The 25,963-nt window shown below is 39.9% G+C and overlaps 2 protein-coding genes and 1 long non-coding RNA gene across 4 annotated transcripts in view; 2 read left to right on the top strand and 1 right to left on the bottom strand.

Annotated features, from left to right (window-relative positions):
* Window positions 1–5,025, top strand: part of LOC104381407 (transcription factor E2F8-like) — a 12,707-nt gene extending 7,682 nt beyond the window's left edge. The window contains 6 exon segments of the mRNA XM_086613947.1: window positions 295–379; window positions 661–1,177; window positions 2,421–2,639; window positions 3,503–3,632; window positions 3,750–4,063; window positions 4,790–5,025. Coding sequence (XP_086470073.1) covers window positions 295–379; window positions 661–1,177; window positions 2,421–2,639; window positions 3,503–3,632; window positions 3,750–4,063; window positions 4,790–4,963 — 1,439 coding nt within the window. The 3' untranslated portion in view covers window positions 4,964–5,025.
* LOC147528537 (uncharacterized) lies at window positions 3,138–21,268 on the bottom strand. 2 transcript variants are annotated; one of them, XR_015222220.1, is made up of 6 exons: window positions 20,653–21,268; window positions 19,864–20,063; window positions 18,496–18,696; window positions 18,295–18,414; window positions 9,571–9,659; window positions 3,138–3,160 (listed from the first exon to the last, which is right to left on the bottom strand). It is a non-coding gene; the product is annotated as an uncharacterized LOC147528537 (long non-coding RNA). The 2 variants fall into 2 exon arrangements; XR_015222221.1 differs by having other exon boundaries at window positions 18,295–18,369.
* On the top strand, window positions 17,295–25,963 carry CSRP3 (cysteine and glycine rich protein 3). Its single transcript, XM_086613951.1, has 5 exons — window positions 17,295–17,406; window positions 21,867–22,035; window positions 23,402–23,537; window positions 24,393–24,486; window positions 25,639–25,963. The coding sequence occupies exons 1-5, from the start codon at window positions 17,295–17,297 to the stop codon at window positions 25,716–25,718; spliced, it is 591 nt and encodes a 196-aa protein (XP_086470077.1). The 3' UTR covers window positions 25,719–25,963.

Raw genomic sequence — 25,963 nt, 5'->3', positions numbered from 1 at the left:
TTCCATAAAATTGCCAGTAAATTACCTATCATTGTTCTGGCTCTTGTTAGGTATCCTCTTTGGAGGATAAAAAAAAAAAAATAAAAGGAGCTGAGGCTTTAAAATTTGTTTGATGTAAGCTGCCATCCAAGTGATCAAATCAAGTCTGGGCTGCAGTTTGAGAATAACAGAGAGTCTTAGTGTCTACTCATTAAATGTTCATCCCACATCAAATAACACAGTCTCCTCAAGACAAAATTTAACTTCTACATTTGACGTACTAACAGCTTTGCTTTGTTTTCGCCCTCCAACCAGGTACTGATCAAAATTTATCAGCTTTCCAAAGTGAAATGGCTCAGGTTCCAGCAATGGCTGAACATCAGCTGGACGGACAATCAAAGTAAGTTTGTATATGTGTTAAGGTAAGAAGCTCTATTTTGTCGCTGGCCATTAAGTTAAAGCTATGCTCGGTTTGAGTTGGGCAATAGTCTGCAAAAACCAGTAACCCCTAATACTGCAGGCTATTTTTTTACTTATTATTTTCTGTTTCGTGGCTCGACAAGTACAAGTTCATGTTAAATCTTTCGTATTGCGGAAAATAATTGGTCAGGGCGTTCATTTCTGCGTGAAGGTATTAAAAGATGTTTCCACTTTTGTTGTTTGTTTTGGTTTTTTTTTAAGGAAAGAGGTGAAAATGATATTATCAGGATCTGCTTTGGAATGTAATCTGTCCTCGCCTGAGACAGTCCCCAAGCCCGAACCTCCTCACCCCGCAGCACCCTCTCAGCTGCCAGCTCTGACACAGCCACTGGGTGTCTGTCCTCCAAGCCACGGTTCAGTCTCACCAGTAATACTACCTCATACTCATTCTGGTGTTTCATATGCAATATATCTGCATCCTTCCCAAGCCCACACTGTGACAACATACAGCCCAAGTTACATTGTGCAGCCTCTACCGTGTGCTCATGTAACTGGAATTGAGAGTATTAATTCCAAAGTATTAAAGAAAATAACCACTGAGGAAGGAGACAATCAGATAGCTGCAGATGAGCCAACAAAATCCCTGACAGCTAAAGAAAGACCACCTACAACATCAGAAGCTGCATCACAGAGGTGCCTTAAAAGATCACAAGCATTAGAAGAGAATAATTTAATTAAAAGGTATAGAAGAGATGAGGAAAGCCTTGATACTTCTCTGGTAAGTCAAATTATTTTTAAAATGCCATTTTATAGCTTAAATGATGTTGGCACCTACTCGTTTTCAGAGTGATTTAGGAGCCTACCAGATGTTGTCAAATTTATAAATAAATTGTTAAGAAGCCTGTCAGGGTAGTAATCTTGTAAACGCTTAAGCCTTCAGTTTACTTTAAGAGCATTTGTGCTGCAGACTTGCAGAACCTTTGCTGTATGAAACAATATTTCATGTTGGTGTTTGTAACATCAGTTCTTGTGGTGTTTTCATACCCACCTTTCTGGAGGGTATGGAAACGGTTAAAAGATGAAGTTGTCTGCTGTTCCTTGCTAAAGCAAGTGTGTGTAGGTGCTTTAAATAACATTGCACTTGAAGGGATGACTTGCATTTGTTGTGCTTGCTGATGTTTGAGGGGCTGTTTTTTGGTTTTTTATATATATATATAAAATATCACATAATCTTGCTGGTGTTTGCAAAGCAACAGGCAGAATATATAGAATACAATATAACATATATCTTTGAAAAGCCAACCTGGGGTCAGGCTTTATTTTTTGCCTTGTTCCTCTCTCTTCCTCCTCCAAACATGTGTTAGAGTGTACAGACGCTAGTCAAAATAAAACAACTCCCAAAACATTATTTCAAGACTTACCTCTATTTATACACTGATTCTGAAGCAGTTCAGGTTGCTCGTCTTTCTGGCATTAATTCTTGGCATTAGAGGTGTTGGGAGGGCAAGCAGACACGTAAAAGGTGCTGGACAGGGAATGTCTCAAAATCCTGATACCTTCTAAATATTTCTATCCAATGTCGTACGTTGTTAATGTTAGATTGCTGTAGGCATAATAGTACAGCATGTGAAAAGAATAAGAGGTTCAGATGCAGTTGATGCGTATGGAGAAACTGAGTGTGGATGGCCTTCTACTCCTCAGTTGCTGAATGTTTTAGAGTCTCTGTGAATTATTAGGCTGCTTTAAATTGTCCTTGCCAAAACACTCATGAAATGTTATCCGCGTGTTGTGACAATGTGTGGTGTCAAACATCCCCTGGCTGTGAAGGAGAAAGAGGGGATGACATAGAACTGGTTGTCTTATTGACTAGAAATTTTTATAGCACAAACTTGAGAATCAGGAGGAAGGAGAAAGCTTGCTCTCCTAATTTTTAAAATGTATAAATAGCATTGTAGACCTGTAATTGAGAATGTTATGTCTTGCAATGCCTGCCTTTGGTTTTGTATGTACTTTTTTTAAAGGGAGAATCCATTAAAAGTGAAAGACCGCCTTCCAATAGCTCACAAATTAATCAAGCAACGAACAATATCAAGGAAGAAAGACAGAACAAAACCGAAACATTAGATCAAAACATGTCGAGTTGCTGTAACCAATCTAAAGGAGAAGATATTCCAGAAGATAAGGACAAAATCAAAACTAAACAAGACATACCTGTAGTGTTTGCCATTCCTGGTCGTGAGGTAAGCTTTGTTAAACATCACATCTTGCCGTTAACTGGGAAAACTTGGAGTCTTTGCAAAAAACCCAAAACTATAAATGAAATACGCATACATAGATTGTTTTTGGTTGGATTATTTTTAGTGTGCTTTTAAAACCTTATTTTGTAGGATTGTAGGACTTCAATTTCTGCATTAAGTACACAAATAAGATGACACAAAGTGACTTTCAGGCTTCGATTGGGATGAAGATCACAACTAAGACTAAGTAGATGAAGGCAGCGTTGAGATCCTTTACATCCTCAGTCCTTTGTGTGTATATAGTCTCAAATACTTTGATTTACAACAGAATCACATGAAACGTTTCATCAGTAAAATTTGGTATTCTGCAGTTAAGACTTACTATTGTAGAAAACCTGAATAAAGAAGTCTGACAACAAAAACAGAACTTGTAAATGCAAAAGGATTGTCTTCCAGTATTTGTCTTATAAAAACACAATCCAAGAGTGAGGTGACATGATGATTAAAGAGTCCAGATGTTTCTTCTAGGAAAAAAAAAAAAAAAGTTCAGTATCAGGATTTCTCTTTTGTCTAGTCTAATTGTACTATGTTAATGCCAGATGGATTTCCAGTTCCTCACTGAGGATGTCAGCTGGAAATGGACCAGCTGACTTCTGCAGCATAGGGCTGTCTTATTTTAAAGAGCATGTCCTTGAGTTAGTTGTGTCTAATTTCAGACAAGGTAGTACAGGCATGGAATAGAAGATCCTGGGGATATGGAGGATGAAGAATAACAACAAGGCAAGGAGGATGCAGCTTTGGAGAAACCTTCATTTTTTGTTTGTTACCTGTTTGGGGTAAAGGTACATTGTCTTTTTCTTTTTCAGACTTTTTTTCCATCTATTTATCTTATTCCTCTCACTCAGTGCACCCATGGCAACAAGGCGGGCTTTTCTATCAAAGACGAACCTGGGATATCTTCATTACAGCACACTACCTACAGCTCACCCATCACTGGTGAGTACTGAATAAAATAGGCACACGATTGTCCTACTGAGGTAATGAAATCACAGCACAATAGCTTGAGTCTCAGTTTTTAATCCACTTCAACACTTGATTTTTATTTTGTTTCAGGTATTATTCCAGTGACAGCATCTGAACTGAAAGCAGTTAACATTCCTGCTTTTCACGTAACACCCTTGAATATAATGCTGTCACCAACTTCTATAGCTGCTGCGCCTGTACTGAACAACTCCTGTCTCAATTCAAGCAATACCAGTTCTGCCCAAAATCCAAGTTCTTCAGTTCTGAACTCTACACTGCAACACGTAGGATTAATGCCTGCTGGTGTGCAAGTTCCTGCACCTCCTGTTTTTCAGCACGTGCCAGTCTCTTCACAACCAGAAACTGCTAGCCACAGCTCGGAAAACATGAACTTGCAAGAAAAGGTAAGTAAAAACACATTGCAACTTCTTGACCATGATGGCTTGAGTGGGAAGTAGAGCGCAGTAATTCCTTTACAGCAGGTAGAATTTTTAAACAAACGTTTTTCTGATCTTTATAAATCAGCACTGCCCACAAAGAGCTGGCAGTGAAGGCTAGCTAAGTACGATACAACTGAGAGGCTAGAAAGGAAGAACAAGTATATTATTTGTTGTGGAAGTAGAGCCAGCTGGAAGATGACAAGATGTGAAGAGACAGCTGGTTTAGAGGGAGAGTTTTGCATAGATGTGAGAGGAGGCTTATTAACAAATTGTACATTTGTTACTTTATCTTTCCTTCTTGTTACTCTCCTAATCTACGCTCAAGTTCTCGCATTTAACATTAGCTTTTTTTAATAGAGGATTTTAAAAGAATATTTTTTTTTTCCCACACGAAGTTTCTCTGTATTTTGTGTAATACTGTATCGCCTAAGATCTGTTTGTTTTAAAAAATGAGATAGGAGGGTATTTCTTAGGAAGGAAACCAGATTTTTATTTTATTAATTTTATATATATATATTTATAGCTATATCAAGGAACACAGGTATATTCTACTCAGTAAAGAGTTGTCAGGTTTTTAAATTTCAGGGGAAAAAAAGTTTGCTAACATCCTGTGGAAACCTGAAATTAGAATTCACTTTTCTTTTTTTTTCCTTCTTCTTAAATGAAAGTAACTTTCTCTTTACTCTTTAGCCTTCTGTTCCACAGGAACCCCAAGTGCCCCAGACAGTTACAGAAAATTTTTTCCACACCCCAGGAGGACCAAACACAGTATCCTCACCATCTGCAAATTCAGATGGTATCGATAGAGTCTCTCAAGGAACTCTGTATATTCCTCAAAGGAAATGTGAAGTGTCAGAAGACTAATTTCAGAATATCGAATTGCTGAGTGTGTTAGCAGACATAATTACAGGTAACGCACTGCACACACCTTGGATTATAATGTGGACAACGTGTGTTTTGGACAAGACCTCAATACTGGAATAGCGTTAATTAATGCTTCAGAATGAAAACTGGCTCTTAATGAGAAAGTTGATGTCTAATAATTTTTACAAGAGGCTTACCTGAAGTATTATAGCAACAAAGTTATGTATCTAGTTGTTGGTGGTTGGTTTTTTTTTTGTGTGTTGCTTTTCTGCTATGCAAAGTAAGCTGAAATTGTCGTTGTACAGAAAGGTACAGCCTATCAGTCAGTACATATTTTGCACAAAGAGAAGTACTGTGAGCGTGCACGTATTTTATGTCTTAACAAAAAGGCCTTAGTTAAAACGTCTTGCTCCTGTGTTCCATAATGCTCTGTTGTATAGTTAAAAAAAAAAAACAACACCAAAAATGGTGACTTCTTAGTCAAGTTTTATATAAGTTAAGAATTATTTATACTGTATTTTTAAAATCCATTTCTTCAGATTAAACTTACATAAAACTCCAATTTTGCCTTTTTCTGTTTGATCAAATTAAATTATCTGAGTTAAGGAATCCATTGTATATATTCATTGGCATCCCTTCATTCTTTTTTTGTTAGACAGGGGTGTCTCTGTTTTCTGAAGAAAGGGAAAATGATATTTCATCAGAAAAGGATTTAAGTAACTCAGTCTGACTTCTGAACTCTATCACTAGAGATGACATCTCCTAATAACAACCATTAGAGGACAACAGAGTCAGAAAGTTTGGAATTCAGAGTATCTTTATCACCTTAGAGTATTCTGGAAAGTGCAGTCCAAATGTCACAATGGAGAAGTTACATGGTTCAGGCCTCAAACTAAACAGACAATCTTAGTAAGAGTTGAAGATGAAGAGTGATTACCCTACCTCTCTTCTATTACACTCAGAGTTTGAGCCAGGTGCATGCTATGCTCTACACACTCCATAGGTTCTCTTGACACCAGAGAGGCTTCAAGCCTGAGAGAAAGTTTTCGTAACATCTGACCTAAGGGTTTGTAACCATCTAAACCAGTTTGTGGCAGAAATCACACCTGCAGTTAGGGAAGCACTAGCTATTTACTGTTGCAAACCACCTAAGGTCTGGCTTCTAGGAGGAGGGAGCCCGGTGTCTCTTGGACATACTCTCACCATACAGAGGCTGCACTGTTAGTTTCTGCTTCCTAGCTAAGATCAATGTCAGCTTCCAGCTGTTGTTTCTCCTCTCGTGCAATTTCATATCAAACAGGTTCAGTTAAACCAACTAAATTTAAATACACACAGCAGAGTGTCTTCTATGCTGAAGGAAGAAAGACGAAGCCTCCTCATCCAGCTCACACTCAGGTGACAAGGAGTAACTAACAAATTAAAGGAAAATATAGCCTATCTGCCTTCCCAGGTGAAATGTGCCTGGCTGTCCAAATTAGGACAGGAGAAGTGCTAGCAAAGCCCAAGATTCAGGCTTGCACTGGGTAAAGAAACATAGTTATAACAGCTAACACATTAAAACTGGCTTGCTCTTTAATAATGCAAAATTCTAATATAAAATACACCTGACAGAATAGGATCACTACTGAAAAACTCCTACATGAGGGAGAGAGAAGAATAAAAGCTGGAAAATGGAGGAATTCTCGCTGCAGCAGTGAGTAGATTTTTTGCCTTCTTCTCCAAAGTGGTAATTGATTGATCTTCCTTAAACATGCTATCAATTTAATTGTAGAAGCATAAAGGCAACGACTTAGAGAAACTTGCATTACTCAAAGGAAACGACAAACTTTTCATTTCCACCGCAGTTGACAGAGTAAGGAACCACAGTATTTAGGCTTGGAGAAATGGTCTTCTCACAAATTGTGCTCTATTCTGAAAAGCTAAGCATATATTCTGACTTGCTGTTTCGTGTCCCTTGGCTCCTGTCATAGATTCATAGATTTCATAGATTTCTAGGTTGGAAAAGACCTTAGAGATCATCGAGTTCAACCGTCCCTAATCCCCATTAAACCATATCCCTAAATTCTATTCTTAATAATCCACCCTATTCTTAAATTCAGTCTATTCTTAATAATCCACCCTATTCTTAAACACATCCAGGGATGGGGACTCAACCACCTCCCTGGGCAGCCTATTCCAGTGGCTGACAACTCTTTCAGAGAAGAAATACTTTCTAACATCCAACCTGAACCTCCCCTGACTAAGCTTATACCCGTTTCCTCTTGTTCTATCACCCATCACTAATGTAAAGAGCCCTTCCCCCACCTCCCCACCATCCCTTCTCAAGTATTTGTAGGCTGTAATCAGGTCTCCCCTCAGCCTCCTGTTCTCCAGGCTAAACAGCCCCAACTCCCTCAGCCTCTCCTCATAAGTTTTATTTTCCAGCCCCTTGACCAGTTTAGTCGCCCTTCTTTGAACTCGCTCCAGGAGCTCAATATCTCTCTTAAAGCGAGGGGCCCAGAACTGGACACAATATTCCAGGTGCGGCCTCACCAGTGCCGAGTACAGGGGCAGGATCACTTCCCTGCTCCTGCTGGTTACACTATTCTTGATACACGCCAGTATCCCATTGGCCTTTTTGGCCACCTGGGCACACTGCTGGCTCATATCAAGCCGGTAGTCAACCAACACCCCCAGGTCCATCTCCGCCAGGCAGCTCTCCAGCCACTCCTCCCCGAGCCTATAGCGATGCTTGGGGTTTTTATACCCCAAGTGAAGGACTCTGCACTTGGCCTTATTAAAGCTCATGCCATTGGCCTCAGCCCAACGATCCGGTCTGTTCAAATCCCTCTGAAGGGCCTCCCTACCCTCGAGCAGATCGACACAGCCTCCCAGCTTGGTGTCGTCCGCAAATTTACTGAGGGTACATTCAATCCCCTCATCCAGGTCATTGATAAAGATGTTAAACAGAACTGGACCCAGCACTGAGCCCTGGGGAACCCCACTGGTGACCGGCCTCCAGCCGGATTTAGCCCCATTTACCACCACTCTTTGGGCCCGGCCATCCAGCCAGTTTTTAACCCAAAGGAGGGTGTGCCTATCCAGGCCAGCAGTTATCAGTTTCTCAACCAGAACATTACAAGAAACTGTATCAAAGGCTTTACTGAGGTCAAGGAAAACTACATCCACAGCCCTTCCCTCGTCAACCAGGCGGGTCACCCTGTCATAGAAGGTGATCAGGTTGGATTGGCAAGACCTGCCTTTCATAAACCCATGTTGACTGGGCTTGATCACCCGGTTAACCTGTATGTGCTCATTAATAGTGCTCAAGATAACCTGTTCCATGACTTTGCCTCTCACCAAGGTCAAACTGACAGGCCTGTTGTTCCCCGGATCCTCCTTCCGCCCTTTTCTGTAAATGGGGGTAACATCCGCCAGCCTCCAGTCCAGCGGAACTTCCCCAGTGAGCCAAGACTGCCCAAAGATAATGGACAGGGGTTTGGCAATGACATCCGCCAGCTCTCTCAGGACTCTCGAGTGGATACCATCAGGCCCCATAGACTTGTGGGCATCCAGCCGATGAAGCAGATCCTTGACCCGTTCCTCTCCCTCCCTGCTCTCAGACACCACAGGCCAGCTCACCTGGGAACTACTAACCTTACTATTAAAGACTGAGGCAAAGAAGGCATTAAGGACCTCAGCCTTGTCCTCATCCCTAGTGACTAACGTACCCCCTGAGTCCAGTAGGGGCTGGAGGTGATCTTTAGCCCTCCTTTTGTTATTCATGTATTTATAGAAGGACTTTTTGTTGTCCTTTACGGAGCAGGCTAGTCTAAGTTCCAGTTGGGCTTTTGCCCCCCTGATTATCTCCCTACATGCCCTAACTTCTTCCCTGTATTGATTCCTGGATGCCTGCCCATTCTTCCAAGACTTATAGACTTCCCTTTTTCTTTTGAGCTGTTCCCAAATCTTCTTTGTCAAAACATGGTTGCCTGCTTCTTCACGCAGGCTTTATAACACCTAGCACTTCACTTTCTCCTTGTTCATTTTGCAGGCTGAAAAGCTACCGCTTCTCTGCTCAAAGTCTCCTATTCGCCAGAAGACCCTCATTTTGCCCTGACTAGCTGAGCTCACCACTCTTTCCACCTGCCTCGTCTACCCTCAGACATGGCCTGAGTACCCAATGTGCTCTGTTGCCAAGCTCTAGGAAAGTCCCTCTGATGCTCAGGCTCACTTTTGATATGCTGTGTTCCGGTTCTCTGAGCAGTGAGTTTTCATCCTTACCTTTGATTTACAGAAAACACTACATTCCTGCTCCATCAGGAATATACACATTCATCCATGTGTACGCTCCAGTTGCATATTTCAAGCCTGTTCTTCCAATCCCAGGTCCTGGTAGCCACAGTGGACCAGGGATTATATGAAATGCCAACTAACCTGTACGGGTCCGACTGCTCCTTTGAGGTGTAAAGAACCTTTCAACAAGACTCGCTTCCTTACAGGGGCACCCAGTATCTGGCGTAGCACAGAAGTACAGGAATGAAGCAACACCCAGTACCAGGAGGCCAAAGGTTGTTTCCTGCCTTTTCCCTTCAATTCTCTGACAAACTCAAAGGCAAAATACTCACCTACATTTTGCGGAAAATCTTTCTCCACAGGTTTCTCTGCAGTTGGTTATGGTGCAAAGCCATCCAAGTACGTGATTCACCTAGTGCAGCTGATGACACGAGTGAAGATTAATGAAGATTCAGTTCCCTCAAATGTCAAGGGTCCTAACTTATAAATCACTGAGGGTGAAAACACAAAATGGTCACAAGCTTCTTGGTGCTTTCCATGTACTCCAACAGTGAGCCCAGTCCTGCCCCAACCTCTCCTCGCTGCTGTCTTGACAAGAAACATTCATACCACGTACACTGCACTGTCACCTTTGCTTTTAGCCTTATTTGACATAGGCAGACAAGTTCCACTAACGGTCCAAAGAGAACGACCAAGAAGAGATGGAGTCCAGCTCTCCTGCTCAGGAAAAAATAATCCTCCAACTTTACATCAAGGACCTGTTTCTATATTATAAAATCTTTGCTGGACTCAACAGTCAATGGATCTATAGGCTCCTAAGAGTTTTCAAAGTAGCCTCACTGAGCAGACCTCTAAAATCCTAAAGTCTGACATGGACTTGGCATCCAATTTCCTTACGCTCCCACGAAAATCCCAGAGTTGAGACTCTCAGCTTCCAACTTCTGGTGTTTAACCCCTAGGCTTCAAGGGCTTGGCCCTTCAACGGACAGAAAAGTCCACAGTACTGAACAAAGTTGCTAAATTCAGGCATACCTTTAGAAAATGAGACTTTCTAAACCTTTCAAGTACTTAAAACGAAACCCTATAAAAAATTAACTTTAAGTGCTTCATACTTTAGTCTCTGCATCTTTAACATGTCTGCAGTGTCATCCATTTCCAAGGGGCTCAGTTAGGCATGGCAAATACAACTGCAATGATTGAACATGCTAAACATTATACATATAAACTAGACACCTTAACATCTAAAACCAGTAAAAAAGTTAGAGTGAAAAGCTTAATTCTCTGTACCCTAAAAGACAAACCAGGTGTATCTATCAAATAATGAACCACTGAATGAAATTCTATCTGGTTTAAAACTGTTGAGTTCCAGAGGTTCCTACAAACAGGTGTTGGGGGTTTTCTTTAATAACTATTTTGTTAAATTATTTTTGGCAATGTTACCCTTTACAACTAAATCCTCGTTTCAGGAACTGTTATTTTATGATTCACATTTAAGCAATGTGGTAACAACTATAAAGCTTTAACCTTTATTTCTGATCTGTTAGCCTGCATTTAGGAATGCCCTCTAGGTGTAATCTGAGGGGCTACATTGTTGTCCACCTACTCACAAGCGGACATAAGGGAACAAAATGCCAGGCTTTTGTCAGAGGTTATTTTCAGCTTGGTGATAGCAATGGCATTGCTCAGATCCCTGAAACTCTCTCTCATTCCCCTCCCCTCCCAGCTTATAGGGCTGACAGTGGTGGCCACTGCATTTAAAGAGTGCAGGAATCCCTTGCGCTCAAACCCTTCAAGGCCTAAGAAAACAGGGGGAAACATCAGGCGGCTCTGGTAAGTACAGTATACTGCATTTTGCCAAGACTGTCTGATACAAGATTTTGGGTTTGTTGGGGCTTTTATTTCCCAAGAGGTGATAGAAACAGCTTATTGCTCGACAATGAAAAAACGTGTAGGTATAGTACAGAAAGGCGAGTCCTACAGAGCTGACAGCAGTATTTGAGGTTTGGAGGAGCTGGTAAGAGAGATTCTTCTGGGCTTCTCCCTTTCTTTAGTAGCTACTAGTGTTACAAGAAGGGTGCTGTGAGGATCCTTGTTAGCAAGAGATACATTTTAGCTACATGCAAGACTGGATAACAGAAGTTTCAGAAGCTTTAACTAATTTTGTTACAGAGCTACAGATTTACGTTTCCCACAAATAGCTCCTCTTTGTACATACACTTTTCAAAGCATACCGATTTATGTGCTTTCATAATTTCTCTGATAAAGTATTCCAGAAGTAATAAAACCCAAAAAACCCCAACCCAAAATCCTCAAAATATTTTATGTCAGTGACCAATCAGTTTTATATCAAATGAGAAGAAAACTGCTATCAAAACTCGATAGAAAATGACTAGATAAGAATGCAAGATGAAAGAACTCGTATGTCCATCACTCAAATATTAAAAGACAGCATGCTGGTCAAGTCTTCAGAAAAGCCCCAATAGTTAAAAAATAAATAAATAAATTTACTTTGAAAAGTTTTCTACCTAAAGGTCAAATTATTTCAAAGAATAAAGCCTTGTAAGTAGATAAAACAGTTCTGTGTCTGATCTCAATCATCACAGTAACATTCCACAGTCTGTAACAGTTTTGTTTGGTGCTTAAAAGACTTAGTGCACAGATAAGGATTTAGAGAAGGATCTTGTGGAAGGAGAAGTGAAAGTTGATAGCCCAGGATTAGGTCTGGAAAAAGAAACAGGTCACTTGTACAGCAGGATGCAGTTTCCCACAGCCACATGAATCAAACTGAATTCTATGTGGCAGGGAGGGATGGTTGTTATTTAAGTCAGAACCAACTACCTTGTTCTAGTGTCAGGGTATCATATTTTTTGGAGGTACAATCTTAAATTTCTGCAAAAGTGTGCATTGAGGAAGTTTTAAAAGAAATGGGGCATTACTATGCTGCAAAATAGTAGATACTTGGGAAGGACACAGAGATGAAAGCAAAGGACTCAGACACAGGACTCTGAGTTTTTCCATCAGCTTTGCACATCACGTGCTTCATATCAAGTGACTCAAAATCTTTTGTTTCTAAAGGGCTCGTGTAACTCAGAGCGACTAGTGTCAATGAAAAATCATATTAACTTTCCTGTGTCAGTGTGGAAATTCCCATCCCTTGATCTCCATGTGTTGGATTACTGCAGAAATAAAGGAAAAATGCTAGTCATCATGAGATGGTGGTGGAGGTTAAATGTACACCACTAACTGTTCAACTTAAAATTTACCTGAATTCATGGTCCATTGAATGCATCGGAATATAAGAAACATGATTATAAATACGTAACAACGTTGCATCTTCGTTAAACGAGCTCACTGTCCAAACACAAACGTTTTCTCTGTTGTGAATATTCTGCTGAGAGAGAACGCTTTCTGCAATGGATCAGACTTTGACAAATACACCTTCAGGCTTCTGGAGGTGCAGTGGCAGGAATTGTGCCTTACGCTGCAGACACATCAAGCTAAAACATAACAGTGGGTGTTAGTTGCAGAGAAAGAGAAAAACTACAGCAGCATCTTACTGCTACTTTTTTGAAGGAAGCTATATCTTGCTACCCCCATGGCGCTGGTGAGGCCAGTGACGCTAAGGACGGTCGAATGAGTCACTGGTGGTCACAGGACAGGTCAGCAGCGGAGCTGTGATTAGATACTGGAATGAAGCCCTGGCTGCGTTGGCATTTCTCAGAGGCTTCAGCTGGGAAAAGAATTTCAAATGTAGCCTTATTACTTGCATTTCTACGTAGACAGTGATTTGGTTTGATATTATTGCTGATTATTTATTAGGTAAGGAATCAATATTCTTATACTTTTAACTGAGTCTAGAGCAAACAGCTAGCTGGGGCTGAAATAGAATGAGATGCAAGGCACATCCTATCCATCGGTCCTGGTTCAGCACTTCTAACATCATTTCTACCCACAGCGACAAAAACGACATTTCCCTTCTGTTTATCCACTTCAAAGCCATCCTGTAGCACACGTGGCATCCTGAGATAATCCTCCCAGCCACACAATAAATTACTTCTGCAGTCCATTCAGAGATGACTTGAGCTCTAGACTATCAAATGCATAGGCATTTAGAAGGGAAAAGCCTCGTGTTTAGCAAGGAAACACCGGAATTGCTTTCAAGATCTTTTTCACCTGCACCATGCTGTCTAGCACTAGCGCTGCCTTTTACTCCTCTACACAACTTCGACGGGCCAGTACTGCATTCACTTCCCATTCAGATCAATGGATCTAAATATATTTTTGGATTATATTCTTATCAATAACACTCTGATTACAGAGTGAGACACTCTTTGACAGTTATGTGACGTCCAGATTTCTATGGTGTGACTAATAGCTCAACAGAAGACGGCTCACATTTTTTCATGCCTGTACAGAGCACTGAAACACTTCAAAGGCTTCCTTGCTATAAGGCTAGCCTATATAGTAGTGTCACAATCTCCAAATAATGAGAAGCATGTATGCTTGGCTGCACATCTAATGTGTATAAATTCTACTCCATAAAGTAGCTAGATTTTGAAGCAGAACGATAGACGTTGCTGAATACTATTAGAGCAAGTCCAAGAACACTCCTCCAGCTTAACAGTACCTTGAGTGCCTGCCAACATGTCGCAATAGTAACACTCAAAAGTTTCTCTGTCATGTTTCGTACATTTAGGATGGGTCTCCCCTAGATCATCAAACTCTAACAAGTACCATGTGGTTAGCAGTCACTGCAAGTTAACCAGATCAAGACAACAAAGTTCAAGGAATTTCCAGGGGATTGAGATATTCACATCCAATGAAACTAAGTGAAATTAGGACTTTGGGTATACTTTTTTCTTATGACACACCGGAGACCAAGTTCTAGTTGCATGTTGTGAGGATGGAGCTTTATCCACTGTTGTAATTTGGATGAGCAGAAAACTATGAATTCCATATACCCTGTGGAATTGACCTGCTCATGGTAATGCTGCTGCAGAGGCAGCATTTGCAGGGATGGCCACTGCAGTTCAGCGTTTGGAGAGATGAACAAAGCAAGGACACAAAGAGCACAGACTTGCTCTGGTTACCTCATCCAGGTGAGGACAGCCAGCACAGACATCATGGCATACTCTGCCATTCTTATGCCAGTATCTTTATGGGAACGTTTTTACTGTGACTTCTTTCTCCTACAGCTTCCCATCAGGTGATGCCAAAAAAACATGGAAAATGTGTATGCATGCCCAGTCATGTTACTATACTTAGTACCAGGAGCAATGGTTCTTTTAAAAGCTCTAACCACAGATCATAACAGCACCAGGTTCACTATCACGCATTATCAGACTTTTCAGAGATTATTTTTTGCTTTCAACTAATGATGTAATTCGAGCTGCTTTCCAACAAGTATCCCATTGCCACCGGTTAAAATGCTTGGTGTGCTTTTGAGGGGAACTAAAAGAGCAGAAGCCAGAGGCTGGCTTTACAGAGGCTGGAGGTGCAAACCACTCTCTCCCAGACAGCTATCAGTGCTGCTCCAGCTGGGAAGGGATTTGACTGGAAACTTGATTTGAAAGGAAATATTGTTAGCACAAAAATCTCATTTTAGATTTTCAAGAAAGTGTCACAAAACTCATTTTTATCACACTTCCTCCTCTTAAAATGTTTGAAACACTACTTGAACTATTTTTATAAGAGAAAAAAATGGCACCAATACAAAAGTACTAAAAAATAGAATGGCAGAATGAGACAATAAGGTTTTACCTACATGAAAGATTTCTCTCTGTTTCTTTATCTCCCATTTAAAAGAAATGGAAAAAAAGATTTTAACAGTGCTGTTCAAAGTTCACTGAATAAGAAGGGACTAAATTCATAGTCTGTTCCTTGTGTGCAGTTATTTTTTGTTTCTTATTACAGCTACATCCGATTTTTGCTTCTTATTCGTTATATCACAGATAAACAGATTTAGAGGCAAGCTGAGCTTTCTTTTCCTTCTTGCATCATTACTGCTTTCTAAGTGTCAGAGCAGTTTGGCTCATGAACAGCCTCCCAAGAGAACTGATGGAGTCTGAAAGAGATTAACGATGCCGTTGCTGTATGACAGCAGAGGACTAGGCTGACTGAGCTGGGGAGGTTGTTCAGCTGAGCATAAATCAGCCTCACAAAGAGAAGGAGAGATTTGGTCTTGCGTGAGGATGACAGGTATGATGTCTACCGCAGGTAACAGTCACAACAGTGAATATGTAATTATACAGGGTTAATGATATACTGATAACCACAGTACTAAAGCGGAGATGTTTGGATATGCTTTGTTATCAAACACTGATTGTTAAAACGTGCCCACGTTGCTATGTCTTCAGTGCTATTGCTTCAGTGTGCGCACACATTCCTATGCTATCTTCTTTTTGCTGGACAGACATGTCTTTTATACTGCTACGCAGTTTTAGTGTCAGTAGCCAGAAAGAATTCCCTTTAGCTTCAGTTTCAGCTTGCAGAGGTGGCACACAGAAATCACTCATTTCATTCTGAAATTCAGAAGATACAGTACAGAAGTCACTAAAATGATGATAAACATGGGACATCAGTGCCCAATGTACAGACATTGTAAAATGTTATTCTAAAATGCAAGCCATTTAAAATACCAGCTGTGTTACACCACTGCTGTGATAAAATTTCCCCCTCTCACTTGACTTCAGAAAAAAATTCTCAGGTAGCTGACCTGATTCAGCACTTAGTATCCTTTTCTTAGTTAAGAATGTCTCATGCTGAATTTAATCAAATACAAATAGCACAAGCAGGCTTTGAAAGAACTATAATAAGAAGGTGACTGGTTTTCCAAGAAGAAGGAGGAAGGTCTGCGCCAGGAGCTTCGAACAAGCTGATAATACGATGTGCAGATGACAAGATGACATCCTAGTCTTTCCAGAAACGATGACTCAAACAAGAAAACAGAAGGGCAAACCATAGTTTGGGATTGTTTCAGATGCCTGATAGTGCAATCATCAGGAAGGGCACTTACTGAGCGTGCCATCAGGCGACTGAAGTTGGGCTCTTGACTCTGACACTGCCCTCCTGTGTGACCTTGGGCAAGTCACTTCAACAGTAACTAGAATAGCAAGAACTGGAACCCTAAGCACCACTCTATTATTTTTTTTTTTCCTCAGATGTTTAGATTTTAAAAACAACTGACAAAGAAAAACATTCCTTGAGCACCTTAGGAACATATCTGTTATTACCTTATAACAGCTGTGCAGCACAGTGATCTTGCAGCTGTTTCATGAGGAATTCAGAAAAGCAACAACCAACTTGTTTCTATTAAAGTGTCTTCTGAAATAACACTGTACGTTTGTTAAACTTCAAGGTGGAATTATCAAGGTGTGAACTGTATAACATGATATCATACTGACACAGAAAATTGCCATTATACTTGTCACTGAGGAAGCTCGTGTGGCACTGGCTGAACTAGTACTTGCTTTGGAAAGGTATAAATAGTACTATAAGCTGTCTCTTAACAGAGGCTCTAGGTAAAATACTGTTCTGTCGAAAATTTAATGCCAAATACTCTCCATACTTTTGCTTTTAAACTCCAGTAAAGCTTCAAAGTGTTTGCTAGCCTCCATCAAAGCTTGCCTCGAGAAACCAGATCAACACACATAAAGCAAAAACTGCAAGGAAAAGGCTACGCTGGGATACAAGGGAGGGCAGGATTGAAAGAAAATTGTCTATTTGTTGGAAAATAAATCCTAGAACCGCTTCTCCAGAAGAGGTTTGAGTGATCCTGGCATCCCAGGTCTCCCCTCCTCAGCAAGGCTGTAGAAGCTGAGTGGACTCTCACCTACCACCTCAACTCTCTGCTACCAAATAAACTACAAGTACTGTGGTGTAATTCACACCAGCACGTATTGGCTTGGGGCCACACTGCAATAGGAGTTGATAGGTGAGGGGGGAAAAAATAATTAAAAAAAAAAAACAACAAACTTGTTCTGTTTAAAAGAATGCATTTTTCCTCTTGTATTTATTTATGTAATTTGATTTTCTAGGTTACCCTTCAGACATAAGGATGCCGAACTGGGGAGGTGGAGCCAAATGCGGTGCCTGTGAAAAGACAGTGTACCATGCTGAGGAAATCCAGTGCAATGGAAGGAGTTTTCACAAGACGTGCTTCCTCTGCAGTAAGCTGGGCTATGCTGTTTTAACTTCACAGTATTCCCATAGCTCTGTATAGATCTTCCATTAAAGCTAGTAAATTATCTTTTGTCTTACTTTGCATGCAATAAAGAAGCTTCGTAGTTTTCCTCGATTGAACATGTTTGCTCACAGGACACCTACAGCAGGCTCTTAAGCAACCTACAGGATGGTAGAAGCACCCAGCATCAGACTGAATTTCACATAGGGGAAGTTTTGTAAAGTGTATGCATCTTACTTCTGGGAAAGTTTGATGTAGAGAGCAGTCACATGTTAACCATCCTACCTGAAGTACAGCACAGTGAGGCAGATTCTGGTCCGGCACACTCTAGAAATCTAAAGACGAAACCTGTTTCCCATCCTCTTAGTAACTGAGGGATGGAAAATGATCTAATCTGTTTTCAGGAGCATCAGATGGTTTTCCGAAATGCCACTTTGCTACTCCATAACAGCTCTTAATAATCAAGCCCAGTTTTCTAGCCCTTTGCCCCAAGCAATCTGCCTCTCAGGCTCCTAGCTTTTCTTTTTCCAACCATGCATGGGATGATTTTTGTTAGGGACACTAGAGTGCTGTAGAATCACAGTATCTAGAAATACTTCAAGAAACCCTACCTCCTGTCCAGCAACACAGCATATTATAGGTTTGTTTCAAGTTAAAAACTCTAGAAGAACTAAACACACAGCACTCATAAGACAAAAGTATATGATATATATTTAGGATATTATAGGAGATTATTACTCTTATGGTGAATCCTAATATTAATTCATTTCACACAGGAAAGATGACCCCGGTGTCATCAAAATCTCTCACCAACACTCTACAAGTACCTCAAACCCCTCCTTCCCCATATTCCATATAGTCCCATTTCACTTACTTTTTTACTCCACGCACTTTTAATTTTTGGCAGATAGCTTCCAGGAGTTTTGCTTTCCATACAGATGAACTAGCACTTGAAAAATTAGAAAGAAGGTATCAGTTCAGCTCCATTTGCCCTCTGTGGAGAGAGTACACGATTTGCTAAAAACTAAAGACAGCTAAATAGTTTATTTCACAGACAATGCTTGAGATTTAGTACCTTTGCAGTACAAATTCCAGCATGACAGCTTAGAAGCCATTGAATCCAATTTTCACCCTCCTTTCCTGGATGGATAGAGGATTCTTGCTTGGAAACATGAGATGGATATTTCATGCTTAGATGACACAGTACAGCGCTTGACAGAATCAGACCAAAGCACACGCTTGAGATGTTTTTGTCTTTCTCTGATGCAAGTGATGCCTAAAAGATCAAGTAAGGAAGAATTCCCTCAACAAGTTTTCATATAAATGACAACCTTCAGCCCGTTCTCATAGATCAGCAAAAATCTCAGTTGTGTGAAAACTAGAGACTTCTTATTGCTTCTAGGTGCTCCTGATAACAATTAATATTAGATATCAGAGAAACTATAGGGAGAGGGACATAAATGTGATAATTACTAGAAAAATTTTAACTGATGCTTGTGCTTTACCAAATGCTGGAAAATGATAGGACAAAAGAAGACAAATCAGTAGACTCTTGAGTGTCTAATAAAAATAAACAGCTGTCCTAATAGGGCATAGCTAATAATATTTCTCTCTTACCTAATATTGGAACAAGTTCAAGCTTCATTGTTAGCATAACTTTTTTTTTTTTTTAAAACGATTCATGATAAACAACATAAATTCATTAGCTCTGCCAACTGTTTGGTTGTGGTGGTTTTTTTAATTTTGGTTGGTTTGTTGCTTTTTGGTTGTTTTTTTTTTTTGTCTGTTTTGATTCTTTATACTATTATTATTTTGATTTGTCCTTGTACTGCTACATCTGAAGTATATTATTAATAGGTATTATTATATTATACGTAATATTATTATATTATAGGTAATATTTTAATACTAAAAACAAGTATTCCCAGCAGAAGTATGCTTAAGGTCAAAAACTAAAGATGCATCTAAGCCCAGGTGGCATATAAGAGGCATGTTAATCTGCTTTACTTTACTCATGATTCACACACACTAATCAGCAGCTCTGGATGACTCAGAATCATGTATCATGTTCATGGGCTTTTCAATGAATCAATTACAGGATTTCATTTCTTAACAGAAGAAAAACAATCCTCCGCAACCTCATCTCAGGTACAGAAACAGTCAACCTCTTTAGTTGAGCTTTTATATATTTTTATATTAAAAATATTTAAAATATATATTTATGTTATATTTGCCCAGACATGCAAACAACACCAATTTTTTGACCAAAAAGTTCAATTTGGGCAAAAGTATAAACAAGTCAAACTAACCTCCTAACATAGTAAGAATCAGACAAGCTAAACTACAAATCATACTCTCTCCACTCCAGTTTTTTCCCCACAAACATTACGAGAAAGAAACTTGTTTCCACCAAACCCTTTTTCCCATGCAGACTGCTGTTTACCTGCCTTGTTTCCCCATCAGCTTTTACTTAAACCGCAGCCATGCCGGACATTTGGCAGGATCTCACACCATCAACCTGAAACTTCTTAGTGCTGGCTGGTGAACAGTATCTGCTGGCAGGCGACAGGTCTCCAAGTTATTTCAACGATAGCACTTCAAGGGCTTTTGCTCCATCTGTTGTGGTGAATTGATACTCTATCCCTAAGGTGCCAGAAATAGAAACACTTTATCTACTGCTAGAGTTCCCATCATCCTTTAACTCCCTTAGCAAACACAATTATCATCTCAAAGCAGAAGAGACTGTAGCACGACTGGATCAGGTTCACACATTTAACAGAAGCCCCTCGTTTTATTTCTATTAACTATGAAGGTCCTTGCAAATTATTTTCCCCTTTACACAGTACATGGACAGAATTAAAGCTGCAGAGGTTCCAGTATCAGCTTAAATTCTCCAATGCGGATAAATTTTAGACTCACAGCAGGACAGTTAAAATAAACATGGAGGAAAAAAGGACTAATCAAACACTTAGCTAGCTCTTCTAGAGCTTGAACTTCCAACTGCCTTCAATACTTGTGTATTTCACAGGTTTCTGTTGCTTACAGGAGCAAACCAACTTTATTCTCCAAGCTGGCAACAGTCCATGCACGACTGGGATGCCCTCTGTGGGGCATGCACTTGGTCAAGGGAAGTTGGAGAGAAAGTTTTTCCCTATTTTTTTCCCCTATCAACCACGGTTGAAAACAGCAAATAATTTGTAAGGACTGTTGACATTTTAATTTTTACGCATACCTGATTTTTTTCTATAGCCACTCCAAACTGAAAGCTTCATCCTCTCTTGCTGGGGTGGGGGCTGTCTCATGACAAGTTCCCAAAACAGTGCAGCATACGCAGTCACCAAGCAGATGAGGAGCATTGCTACTGTTTTTTTCCTTCATTATTGTCCAATTTCCATGCATAAGCAGCAAGGAAATCCACTGGACCAGTAACAGAACTCAGTCTCTAAATGCTGACCGTGTTTCAGATGAGCAAAGAACCGAGGAGAGAGTAACCCAGGCTCCACGGCTGCTCAATGAGAATATACACCAGACCAGCCTCAACAACGCTTCTTAGCTCTAGCTCTGGCTTCTATTTCTCAAAACACGGATATCTGCTTACTGAGATCCCCAAATAAGCAGTTGTTAGCACTCCTTAGCTTGCAGTCTTTCCAAGTTGAGGCTAGGTTTAAAGTAGCGCCACAGAGGATATAACTCGTATTCCATTATCAATGTCGGGCGTTCCTATGGCACCTTCTGTCCAAAAGTCTCCCAGATCTTTCCTAGGGAGCCAAGCCAAGTAGTACTTCTCTGAAACGAACATGACTAGGAAGAGGTCTCTGTTTTTTGAACAGCTATAGTCATACTCTGGTCATCCCAGAGGAAGTCTAACAGCTGAGACTACCAGTTATTTGGGATCGTTGCTTCGCCCTGCACTAGAGCTCAAACAAATGTGACTAGATAAATAAAACATGTCCTGTTTGACTCTGTCCAGATGTGGCATGTACGTTACATCCTCTTGTAGAAACACTCCACATTAAAACAGCACGGGCTGAGATAATAAAGCCACTGCAGACTTAGAGTGATGATTTTGAAAGGTGCACATGCACAGTAGAGCCAGCACCTCTGCAACCTCCTTTTTTTTTTTTTCCTTAAGATCTGGGAGTTTAGGATGATGACCTCCAATTCATCTTGAGCTTCACAGATCTAGATAAATTGTCTCAACAAGCCTGTGATTTTCCTAGGATTAGAGTATAACTTTAGAACGGCGAAAGAAGAGCATGCTGTGTGCGTGCACAACTACTTTAGCAACAGCCCGCTGAAGTTAAACTGACTACAGGCTAACACCCTTCTTTTCCTAGATTTTTAAAGATAAAGAAAAATAAACATTAATTGTAACTATTTGGAAGCAAATAAATTCAAATTTGAAAACACAAATGTTTATACGTGCCTCTCTCTTCCTGTTTTCAGTGGGTTGCAGAAAAGCTCTGGACAGTACCACAGTAGCGGCTCATGAATCCGAAATCTACTGCAAAACTTGTTACGGGAGAAAATATGGTCCCAAAGGTATTGGCTTCGGACAAGGAGCAGGATGTCTCAGCACTGACACTGGTGACCATCTGGGCTTGAACCTGCAACAGTGAGTTAAATCCCACTGACAGCACCTTTTTCTAGTACTACTCGTCACTTAGCGGGATATTTTAGATGTTTTATCCTGTTTCCATAACAACATCCAGCATAAGTAGCAGAGCAGACTTTCCTATGACCTTTCCTTCAGTGGACACTGTAATTTACCAGTTTTTAATGACATTCAGGCTCTTTAAGCCTTCTTCATACAGCATCTCCTCCTTCAATGGGCAATTATTCTGCAGAAGCAGCCTTTATATGCCACCACAGACGTAAATATTCTCTGCGACTGTAATTTGCCATTAGTAGCACAGTGGTAAAGTCACATTCACCACAGAATGTGAGAATTATTTTTTTCCCTGTCAGAGACTAAAATACAGTTAAGTTTTACTGTTAGAGAAATAATCACGCTACCACATACTGTTAACTCTCCTCTCAAGGCAGGAAATAACATTTCTAAATCCTCCCTGTGGCTCGAATAACTCTCGCAAACACACCGAGAATATGTTTGAACAAAGGAATTCTAATGGGATACCATCTTCCAAAAGCACGTAATTATCTGTGACAGTACATTTTTATAGTATTCTTCTACGATTCTCAAAGCTGCACATTTCCAAATCGACAATGCTTTCTTCTGGTATAACTATAAGGAAACGAATTAACCAATATGCTGGGCAGGAAATAAAAGCTTAAATAATGTATTTAACTGTAACTCCTTGTAAGATATAAACCCATTGCGGGCAGAGGTCTGTATCAAAAACTGTCACGTCCTGTAGATTTAATGACCTGTTGCAGACCAACAATCCAGTAATTCAAAAGTCGTGCTGTGAGAGGCTCTAAGCTAGCACAAAGACATAAAGCACAAAGTCCAGAAATACAAAGCAAAGCTACTTTTCCGATGTACTTTTGACCCAGGGCCAGCGAGGAACCCCAGTTCCCTATCCAAACAATACAGTGACTAAGGAAACAACAGCATGCAAAACCTAGTTTTTATTTTCCACTCACTGAGTACCAGCAGATAGCCAGTTACAGAGAACAGAGAAGTCTTTCGCTTTTATTTTCCCCTCTTGCCTCACAATAAAACAGAAAGCTTTTTTACTTTCACTTTTCATTAAATATAACCTTTTCTGCACGTGGCTGCTGTCGGCACTATGTACTCAGCCCAAAACAGGTACCAGCAGTTACAGCACCAGCTTTTCAATTACACAAACACGAAATTCAATAGAATACCTGCATTTTCTCTTTCCCCCACTGCCTTTTGCATAAGACTAAATAATTTGGTATTTTTTATCCCTTACCAAAAAATCATGCAATCGTATTTCTAGAATGAAGATAACATTTTAAGCAGTGTTTTAAAACGCTGAAAACTTCTGTTTTAGGGGGTCACCAAAGTCTGCTCGCCCTTCTACACCAACTAATCCTTCAAAGTTTGCCAAAAAGATAGTAGATGTGGATAAATGTCCCCGCTGTGGCAAGTCAGTGTATGCTGCAGAGAAGATCATGGGAGGAGGAAAAGTAAGTAGTCTTTAAGTCTACAGCACTAGAAATAAAACACTCTTATAGTGGTGATAAACTACAGCCAACAGGTCCTTCATCTTTTAAATACTTACTCATAGTCTTGATGAAGAAAACACACGGACAATTACCAATTTGCTAGGGAGTCCAATGTACTTTCAGGTTTAAAACCATACGCTTTTCATAAGCCACCTTCAACTTTTTGCATCTTGTTGATGTCTGAAGAACAACTCCTGGCTACTGTACAGGCTGGCTCTTCTACTACTGTTATTCTACTACTATCTCTGGGGATATTTATAATATAAATATCTATTTGTAGTAGTAATTGCAGATATACTAAAGAGGTCCTGTGACTAGAAAAACAAAAGGCTGTCTCACATGGCACGCTAGCTCTCAGCTCTAGGAACTCTCACTAGAATATGACCTCTGCACATCAAAGAAATGGCTAAAACAAGAGTAATATCTATAGCTCCCTGCTTTTTACTAGACCTCCATTAATAACAAAGTCACTAGGTAAGATCTTATCATAGAATGGTTTGGTTGGAAGGGACCTTAAAGGTCATCTAGTTCAACCCCCCTGCCATGGGCAGGGACACCTTCCACTAGATCAGGTTGCTCAAAGCCTCATCCAACCTGGCCTTGAATACTGCCAGGGATGGGGCACCCACAGCTTCTTGATATAGGATAATAAAGTAATTGAAAAAGACTAACCTGGAATGATTAAAAATGGAAGCTATAAGATCAACAAAACAATTTTAACGTTTTCACGTCATAAAAAGTAATAGTTCTTTGTTTCCTGTATTTGCTAGCTGTGCAATTTCTGTAATATACAATGAATTGTCTTAATTTCCTCAGCCTTGGCATAAGACGTGCTTCCGCTGTGCTATTTGTGGAAAGAGTTTAGAATCTACAAATGTTACAGACAAAGATGGAGAGCTCTACTGCAAAGGTAAGAATTGTAATGAGCTGAACTGGGTTATTAAATCAATCTAAAAATTAGTCTTTTAGACCTAGTATTGCCGTTACGATTTACCTTGTTGCATGCTTAACAACTTCCAAGAAATTGAATTTTATCTTTTTTTTAACAGCTTTCTGAAGGCAAAGGAAAGAGCCATGGTAACATTGCAGTTGCATCTTCTAATATTAACATTTAAATTTTAAAGCTGTAATTTTTCTACAAATATGATATCCTCTCAGATCTGTTCTCAGACCTTCTAACAGGAACAGTGGCCACATCCACTGGGCAGACTCTTGTACCTCTACAATCTCACTCAATAAAAAAAAAAAAAGGAAAAAAAATCCGCAAAGATACAGATCTTCAAAGGTCATCCATTTAAGGTCACAGTTCTAATTTGAATTCTTGCCAGTAACAGTTAAAAGATACTTCCACTATATTGGGAGCACCGAAGGTAACACATTAATGCCAAATTATACATCCAAATGCTCCTCTCAGATCAAGAAAGTTCATAGACTTCACTTGACTCTTAGAAATAGCTTAAGGGGAAAACAGGAAAAGTTTTTATACCCGAGGCTAAACTTTATAGACAATCCTAGAGAAGAATACTTAAGTTCTGTGACTTTGGGTACAGTCTGACAACTGTCAGTGATCAAATTAGCATATTTGGAGAAATATGATGACCGTTACTATTTCCTTAGCAGAGTTGTGATAAATAACTATGTACACACTTAGCAATACAGAGTTAAAATGGAATGGTTTAAACTACAATCAATAGTTTCTGGACTATGCTCTAGTTCTTTTAACCACCTTCGAAAAATCTCTGACTTACTACTCAGTCTGTATTACTCATACAGACCAAGTTTTACTGAGTATTTTCAGACAGGCAAGTAGCTTTAATGAAAATGTTACTTAGATCTTAAATACATACAGTTTCTTAATTTTTTTTTTTTTGAGAAGATCAGATGTGACTTTTGTTTAAATTCAAACACGTGATTCCAGTTTCATTATTAGAACTTGTCAATGCTTCTGAGAAAGACGTTATCTCAGGTTTCCTTCCATTTATTAACTGAAGTTTGGAAGCAGTACTAAAATCAAAAGTCATTTACCTCTATATGAAAACACATCTCCCTGCTTCTTTTGCAGTTTGCTATGCAAAAAATTTTGGTCCCAAAGGAATTGGGTTTGGTGGCCTCACTCAAGTGGAAAAGAAAGAGTGCGAATGAGAAGAAATGGATGCAACAGACTCAAACTGCTGTTGATGACATCAAGTGACAGTTGTCAAGTAAAACATTAAACATCGCATACTGTTAAGAACCTAGGGCATTTGTTTATTTTCCACCTTGTAGGAAAAAGTTCTGAGCTTGTATCTTAAGAAATTCTTAGAATAGCTTAAAATAGTACAGTGATAGAAATAGAACTAGATTCATGTTTGTTTTACAGTAAATAAAGACAAAAAACCTCATGGAAC

The sequence above is a fragment of the Tauraco erythrolophus genome, chromosome 6, assembly GCF_009769465.1.
Source record: "Tauraco erythrolophus isolate bTauEry1 chromosome 6, bTauEry1.pri, whole genome shotgun sequence".
Lineage (NCBI taxonomy): Eukaryota > Metazoa > Chordata > Aves > Musophagiformes > Musophagidae > Tauraco > Tauraco erythrolophus.
This window is presented reverse-complemented; position numbering and strand designations above follow the sequence as displayed.

Excerpts from the sequence above, each read along its gene's own strand:
- CSRP3 (XM_086613951.1), top strand. The coding sequence starts at position 17,295 with ATGCCGAACTGGGGAGGTGGAGCCAAATGCGGTGCCTGTGAAAAGACA. Across the intron at positions 17,407-21,866 it reads CAAGACGTGCTTCCTCTGCA|TGGGTTGCAGAAAAGCTCTG; the intron begins GTAAGCTGGGCT and ends TCCTGTTTTCAG. Across the intron at positions 22,036-23,401 it reads CTGGGCTTGAACCTGCAACA|GGGGTCACCAAAGTCTGCTC; the intron begins GTGAGTTAAATC and ends CTTCTGTTTTAG.